General features: G+C 40.7%; 1 protein-coding gene across 2 annotated transcripts; it reads left to right on the top strand.

Moving 5' to 3' along the window:
• The first annotated feature begins 246 nt into the window (after positions 1-246).
• On the top strand, positions 247-6,904 carry serpinh1a (serpin peptidase inhibitor, clade H (heat shock protein 47), member 1a). Of its 2 annotated transcripts, none has more exons than XM_061740219.1 (5): positions 247-413; positions 2,415-3,182; positions 3,248-3,346; positions 4,670-4,902; positions 5,018-6,904. In XM_061740219.1, exons 2-5 carry the CDS (start codon positions 2,423-2,425, stop codon positions 5,318-5,320), a joined length of 1,395 nt encoding a protein of 464 aa, XP_061596203.1. In that variant the 5' UTR covers positions 247-413; positions 2,415-2,422; the 3' UTR covers positions 5,321-6,904. The 2 variants fall into 2 exon arrangements, with proteins under 2 accessions (XP_061596203.1, XP_061596202.1); XM_061740218.1 differs by having other exon boundaries at positions 2,398-3,182.
• Positions 6,905-8,314: the final 1,410 nt, after the last annotated feature.

Raw genomic sequence — 8,314 nt, 5'->3', positions numbered from 1 at the left:
GGTTTCTGAAGCCCGACTCACATTAGCAGAACATATTCAGATTCATTTTGGCACTTTTTATAAGATCATGTCACTTGCAAACCCCCAGCTTTGTGGAAATGCAATATTAAGACATTTTATACAAATACACAAAAACGATCTGTCGGGGGCTGCAATGGCAAACTGGGTTGAGCCTCCCTCTGAGCCACTTCGTCGGGCTTTAGGACCCGGGGGTCCAGATTCTTCTGCGTCAGCTCGGACTGCCCAGAAACAAGATTCCATGGGAGAAGTTTTCATGCAGGGAAGCTGTGACAGAAAGCTCTCCTCTTTACACAAAGAAAAACTAACTTCATGAACAGCAGACCAGTGCTGAAGGATATGTTTGTAGATAATTAGACCAAAAACTTACAACATTTTCCAAAGGTCCTAAAAAGGTAAGATAATTGTGTTGGGAATATGGGGGAGGGAGGATTATGGGTGGGAAAAAAGAAAGGCCAGGCATGTGAAAAGAAGCAACAAATCTTTCCATCTATGGAAAGTTTTTGTAGACTTTGTTGTGGATTTAGGCAGTGTAGATGGCAAGCTTTAAGAAACAGGAAAAAAGTGGATGTCAAAGTTTGCTACAATGAATGAAAGAGGGTCAAGTCATGTGAGCTGGCTGCAACTTTAGATCAGATTTCCTCTGTGAGAGGACATGTCTTCCTCTCTTTTGTCTGGATATCGCATTCCAATGCCAATAACATTAGCACTGATCTGGAAAAAAACATGAGAATGCTCTAACTATTACTTTTACATGAGTTTTCCTTGTAATTCATGTAAACAAAGTCTTAAGAGGAGTAAGATGAAGTGTTTGTCACTGACAACTTCTCAGAGAGATCTTATTCTATGTTAGTGGTACGGAAATTTGTTCTCAAATGAATGGCCATTGGCTCATCTGCGAAAGGGAGGAAACTATAATTTTAAAGTGTCCCTGTTGTTAGTCAGAGACAGGCTAGACTCTAAAGCTTCAGCAGTTAATAGTGCATCTGTCTTTATTTGTTCTGTTATTTAAGCCACCACAGACTCTGTAATGTTTTAAAAACTAACTAAAATGATCCCCCTGAAGAGAGGTATCACGATTTCTCTGTCAGCCTAATCGCTTAAAGGAGCATGTGAAAGCATGTCTGGGAAGATGCATGGCATGCACTCTATTGTGCTGTAGATCTTTGCCATGTCTGCAATTGCCTGTAGGCACAAGGACTGCTCTTTTTAAGCAAAAAACTCACTCTTTCCACGTGTACAGAAGTGAAAACCTTACACTGGTAGCACATGCATCAGCACGTGAAAATTTTTCCCACACAACCAAGAACCAATCAGAATCAACCGGGATGATTCCCCTGAGACAATTTCTGAAACCTGCCTTCTGTTGCGTAGCCAAATCATGAGCAACTTATATTAATCTGACCGCTGTCTTGGCTCAGACGCATCCAGCAGTCGCCTACATGGATATTATGCAAGTACTGCCGCTCTACTTGGGGAGATCTGCTTTAGATGGCATTAGATACGCAGTCCTGATTAGGCCTGTGTTGAAAAAATCGATTCTCCGATTTTAAATCGATTCTCATATTAATTCCTACAAATCGATTCATATGTCTAAAGATCGATTTAAATTTTTTTTTTTTTCCATAATTACTTACAACTTTTGGTACTTTTTTGTTTATGCCCAAAAAAGGAATATTTTGTTGGACACGAGAATAACTGGTGTCATGTTTTTGCCTTTAAATATGTTTAAAGGTATGAAAACATTAAAGTTTTCAGTTATAATTGCATACATTGTCTATATTTCTTTGCTTTATATACTGTCTTGGGGTTACATTTGCATAAATGTTAAAAACCAAATTGTCATAAATGGGGAAAAAATAAAAGCAATTTCTTTCGTCCTCTGTTTGCTGCCCTGGATCTGTTTGATAATTCTGACCCACGATGTTTCTGAAAGCAGTTCTATCAGCATTCTGGGAGCTGATTGGTCCTTACAGCATCATTAGCTGCAATACTTGCTGTTGAATCTCAATATAATACTAGTATTAATATGTTGCATAACTACACAGTCATATAATTCATGCAACAGCTGAAAAAACTGTTTTATTAACAGTAACCCAAATCAATATCGGATCGAATCGAATCGGATCGAATCGGATCGAATCGGATCGTGATAATCGATTCTGAATCTTAAGAATCGGAATCGAATCGATTCTTGATATTTGAATCGATCCCCAGCCCTAGTCCTGATGCTTTTCATTGTTCAAATAACCGGTACATGATGTATCATATGAGCTTACGTCTTTGTGATATTTGAGCACTAAATGTCATTACATCAAATAATAAGACAAGATTGTTCAGCAAATTAAATTTATGTTTATTTTATGTTTTTTTTTACAGTTTTTTTTCTGATTGAGGTTACACCATGTGGGAAAAAAACTTGGTATTACTGGTTCTGGTGGCCACAGCAGCCACAGAGGCCTCAGCAGCCTCAGCAGCCAAACCAGCCACAGCAGCCTCAGCAGCCAAACCAGCCACGGCAGCCAAACCAGCCACAGCAGCCACGGCAGCCAAACCAGCCACAGCAGCCAAACCAGCCACAGCAGCCAAACCAGCCACGGCAGCCTCAGCAGCCAAAGCAGCCACGTCTCCATCAGCAAAGAAGGCCTTGAGTAGTCCTGCCACCACCCTGGCTGACAAGAGTGCCAACCTGGCTTTCAGTCTTTACCAGACCATGGCAAAGGAGAAGGATGTGGAAAACATCCTCATTTCCCCTGTGGTCGTGGCTTCGTCTCTGGGGCTGGTGGCTCTCGGGGGGAAGGCCTCCACTGCCTCGCAGGTAAAAAGCATCCTGAATGCAGATAAAGTTAAAGATGAGCAGCTGCACTCTGGCCTGGCGGAGCTCCTGACTGAGGTGAGTGACCCCAAGACGCGCAATGTCACCTGGAAGATCGGGAATCGCCTGTATGGACCCAGCTCTGTCACTTTTGTGGATGAGTTCGTCAAAAGCAGCAAAAAGTATTATAAATGTGACCACTCCAAGTTAAACTTCAAAGATAAGAAGAGCGCGGTCAACTCCATCAACGAGTGGGCGGCCAAGTCCACTGATGGCAAGCTGCCCGAGGTCATTAAAAATGTGGAAAAGACTGACGGGGCAATGATCTTCAATACTATGTTTTTCAAACGTAAGTATATAAACCTGTCTATTGGTAGTATTCTATTACCGCGTCTTAATGAGCTTTTCTCACAGCTCACTGGGATGAGAAGTTTCATCATGAGATGGTGGACAACCGTGGATTCCTGGTATCCCGTGGTTACACCATTTCGTTGGAGATGATGCACCGCACAGGTAGGTGGATACTGTCCTATTAGTTCCATTACATTTAATTAAACTCCAAACAGATAGAAGTATTATTATAGTGTTTGCCTATTTAACATATGAAACACTTGAAACATTTGTTTGCCTTTTTGATAAATGTATATGGAGTAATTTTATATTTGGGTTGGAGCTTTGAAACACTTTGTGGCAGCACTTTGTTCCCCCCTCAGATATCATCAAATGCTTTTTTCAATGGTGGCAAGTTTTCTTCTTTTAAAATGTTTTTCATATTTTTCATATCACAATGAATGAAGATGTACGAATGCAATATAAAGTTTAATAAGTTCCTTAAAGGTATTGTGACATAATTTTTAACATGCTTTTAACACTATTAAAAGTCTTGGCCAATATCCCTCAAATGTGTCTAAAAAGGTATAACAAGAAAAACTTCACTCCAGTACTCCATGCCTGGCTTTTTATGACGGTGTTTTTTTGCGCAGTGAAAAATGCTTCCTTTTCCCCCTTTCCTGTCAATCATTGCCCCGCTCCTCCTCCAAACCTCCTCCAACCCAACTGCTACACACTTCTGCCGTCTCCACACACACGCGCGCACACCGAACCACAAACACCCACACACACAGCCCAGACAGGGCGACTACAGCCCGGGGATGTCCGTGACCAGAGGACTGGAAGGCAGCACCGTAGCTCCCCGCAAGCAATACGCTAACAGTGGCGTCGGAGAGTTAAGCCGGGAGCGACAGGCGGGGCATGCACGGAAAAGCAGCTCGGCGAAGCAGTCCACAGCAAACAATCACAAAAATAAAGGCATGCGAAGCAGCAGTGTCCCCTTGTCTTAAGTCCAGTCAGTGGCCGCGGGTCTTTTTAGCAGTTGTCCTCCGGTGATTAGAACAAAAGAGGCTCTAAACAGCTCCGTGTTAAGCCTGATTTATGGTTCCGCGTTAAATCGACGCAGATCCTACGCCGTAGGGTTCAGCGTACGGTGCGCGTCGCCGCGTAACCCTACGCCGTAGGCTCTGCGTCGGTGTAACGCGGAACCATAAATCAGCCTTTATGGTGCGCTGGAGAGGAGAGGAGACAGGGAGCTGGGTGGAGGGGGCGGTGATTTAGCGGGTCGTTACGTAACGATCCGCCACCAAACCAGATGCGCCGTTTTTGCATAATTGTGCGGAAAATCCCAGAAAGCACACAATACACTGAATGTTAAAAGTTCGTTTTTTTTGGGTGTAATTGATGTCAAGACACCCAACAAAACACAAAAAAAATCCAGAAAAATTTGTTTTTCATGTCACAATACCTTTAAAGTGTATTGTCACATATTTCTATTTGCATCAGGTCTCTATGGCTACTATAATGACAACGCTAACAAGGTGTCCATTCTGAGCATGCCGTTGGCTCTGAAGAAGTCCACCTTGGTGATGCTCATGCCCCACCACGTAGAGCCTCTGGAGAGGCTGGAGAAGATCCTGAACAAAAAGCAGCTGGACGCGTGGAGCAAGAAGTTGCAGCCGACAGCCGTGGCTGTTTCTCTGCCTAAAGGTGGCATGGAAGTCAGTCACGATCTGCAGGTAGGTTTTAGTTTTTTTAGGCTGGCTATGAGTAGATTTTAGTGCTCTGACTCAGAATCCTCTCAGTTTTTTGTCCTATTTTTGAAATACATCTCATCTTTCTGTACATCTTTAGAAACACCTCCAGGAGTTGGGACTGACTGATGCTGTGGACAAATCCAAGGCTGACTTTTCCAACATTTCTGGGAAGAAAGACCTTTACTTGTCTGGTGTATTTCATGCATCTGCCATAGAATGGGACACTCACGGAAATGAACCTGATATCAGCGTCTTTGGCACAGACAAACTCAAAAACCCCAAACTATTCTACGTGGACCACCCTTTCATTTTCCTTGTGCAGGACCAGAAGACAAACTCTATCCTGTTCATTGGCAGGATGGTTAGACCAAAGGGTGAAAAAATGAGAGATGAATTGTAACCAGATTTTGACCTCAACATCAAAGTTGAATGTTTGTGTGACTGTAGATTATTTTTTTTTACTGCCATATGCTCAGAAACACAGGAAATGAAATTAATGTTTGATAAGTGGATTCATTTATGTCGCAGCATTCCATAACATGTCTGAGCACTTTTTCCCTTAGCTTTAGAAAACAAAGCCTTTTGGATATTTAACAGTTTTACGTTTTTAAATGACCTCAAATAATCTAACATCAACTAGTATTGTTATCATTTTTGTATGCAATGCCCAAATTCCTTGGTTTTAATAGAGTAGTATGAGATTTTTGGGAGAATTTTTTCTAAAATGGAAGAGATTTTATTTTGCAAGATGTCTTTTATGTTTCTGGACCTTCACCTTTTTGCATCCATCCCCTACACTACCGAAGAATGTTTCACTGGTAATGCTGCTCATGTTGAATACATTGATTCACAACAGCTAATGGATCTTTTGTAAATTTGTCTGATTTAATCAGATCCAACTGTTGGACTATAGGTGCATTTGTGGTTTCACAAAACAGGTAAATAAAGAAAAAGAATAATCTTCAAGAAATATTCTGTTTTGAAAAAAAAAAAGTAAAAAAAAAAACTATTTAAAAGAGAAGTTTAAGTCAGACACAGACTCTTTCTCTTGTTTAGATCTGAGGATTACCTTATGCCAACCAGGCTCCTTTTCACTGAGGGAAAACATAAAGAAATAGTATATCCCTATCCATAAAATGTCAAATAATTAAACACCAACTAAATATTTGCATGTTTCCAGACTGGTGAGGCTGCTAAAACACACTTCAGATTCAGATTAATGTTATTGTCATATTGTCACGGCGAAATTTGTTCCAATACAGCCTGTCCAAGAGAAAAAAAAAAGAGACACGACATATGACAACAGAGGACATGGGTAGAACAGGTGCTGAGGCCGCAGCCAGTAGGCGCCGCCTTTATCATTAGCTGAGAAACACTGGAAAGAGGAGGGGGAAAAAAATACATCTTCCCACTGTGTAAAGACACAGTATGAATGTGCCAAAAAAACACCTCACAGAGAAGCAACGTACTCATCAATTAACATCAAACAAGCATATGTGTCCTGGTCACCTGGGTGATCGCCACTGCCTCCTGGCGCCACATTTTAACTTGGTTTATTTTGTTGGGAGGGGTGATAGGAGGGGGCCACGGGAGGCGTTGAATAATGAGGGAGGTGTATTTATCATTATGTGCATGTATGTATGCGTGTTTGTATGAGTGGTAAGTCTGAACTATGCCCCAGATCTACCCAGCCATCGTCATTGATGTTATCAGCCAGCTCGGTATAGTTCTGATTCAGGTACACAGGTGTCATGTGGGGAAAGGGAGGGCTAGTGGGAGCATCTTGTTTTCAGTCATCCAGGGAAATTGTGACTAGACCGGCCTGCCAAGCCGCTCTGTCAAGGTCAGATTGTAATATCAAGAACTGCATTTGGGTCAGGCAGACTCCAAATGCATCTAACTACTATGTGTTTGCACGAGGCTACAGCTTCAAAAAGTATGAACAATAAACATATAATGAAATGTTTAATTTACTTAAACAGTATGCAAGAACTTGCCAGTGTTTTAGTGCATTCTTGGACATTGTGATAGTGTGTAGCACCACCTAGAGGACATCTCTGTTCACTACATACCAATGACGGTATATAGCTAATGGAAGAATAATTTACACAATAAATTAGTATAGTCACGACAAAAATATCGATAATAATGATAATGATTATACATCCTATTGATTTTACACAAATATATTCCTTAAAAAATTGAAGATTTAGAAATAAATTATGCATGTGCAGCTTACATATATGTGATCTTCAATCATCCATAGGCACCTATTCCTACTTAGGATCACTCAGGATTTGCTGGAGACTAAGCTATAACTTTGTTTAGGGGAAAGGCAGGGGAACACCCTGGACTACTGGCCTTTCTTTCCCTGGAAAATAGTCATACAAATAAAATTGATAAATAAAGACAAAGATCTAGCAACATTTCACTTGCAGCTATGCTAAAAATGTTTGTTGAATAAAAATTGTTGGCATGCTGTAGAATAAAAGCTTATTTTTATGGTTAAAGTGAAAGCTTCAATTTACTTTCAATTATTTTCTCTTAGAAATAAGTGATGCGCGCAGCTTACATATACAGTATGTGATCTTCAATCATCCATTCATCTATACATAGGCACCTATTCCTAGCATCACTCAGGATTTTCTGGAGAGTAGGCTATAGCTTTCTACACCCTGGACAGGGACTCCTGTTCTTTCTTTTCATTTAAAATACTCATACAAATAAAATTGATAAATAAAAGACAAAAAGCTTGTAACATTTCACTTGCAGCTATGTTAAAAATGTTTCTGTTGAATAAAAATTGTTGGCATGCTGTAGAATAAAAGCTCATTTGTATGGTTTAAATGAAAGCTTCAATTTACTTTCAATTATTATTATTTCTTTTTTCCCGTCTATAGTGAGGTTTGACTATGTGGCACTTGATACCTAAGGAACGAATCCTTTCAAACCATAATGTTATTACACCAGAACTGCCCTGTAATAGGCCTACTGTGGCAAATGGCCATTTCAGTTACCTTTTGTTCTGTTATACCACCTGAAAATCATTGCTAGAATTAAGGGGTTTCTGTCTAAACAAGGAAAAGCTCATTCATGCATTAATTTTCTGTAGGTTGGATTATTGCAATGGCATCTTTACAGGCCTTTAGTAGAAATCAATCAGGCAGCTGCAGCTGATCCAGAACGCTGCCGCCAGAGTCCTTACAAACACCAGGAAACTGGACCACATTACATGAAATACATGAATAATACATGAAATCACTACACTGGCTTCCAGTGAGTCAAAGGATTTTAAAATCTTACTGCTGGTCTACAAAGCACTGAATGGTCTTGGACCAAAATACATGGTTGATCTGTTAGTTCCTATGAAGCTCCCAGACCCCTGAGGTTCATC

This window comes from Cololabis saira, chromosome 14, assembly GCF_033807715.1.
Source record: "Cololabis saira isolate AMF1-May2022 chromosome 14, fColSai1.1, whole genome shotgun sequence".
NCBI lineage: Eukaryota > Metazoa > Chordata > Actinopteri > Beloniformes > Belonidae > Cololabis > Cololabis saira.
The sequence above is the reverse complement of the archived record's forward strand: the minus strand, read 5'-3'. Positions and strand labels throughout refer to the sequence as shown.

Bases quoted from the DNA above. Each gene is read 5' to 3' on its own strand.
- serpinh1a (XM_061740219.1), top strand. From the start codon at position 2,423: ATGTGGGAAAAAAACTTGGTATTACTGGTTCTGGTGGCCACAGCAGCC. The intron at 3,347-4,669 runs GTAGGTGGATAC...TATTTGCATCAG, and splicing joins GGAGATGATGCACCGCACAG to GTCTCTATGGCTACTATAAT. The intron at 4,903-5,017 runs GTAGGTTTTAGT...GTACATCTTTAG, and splicing joins AAGTCAGTCACGATCTGCAG to AAACACCTCCAGGAGTTGGG.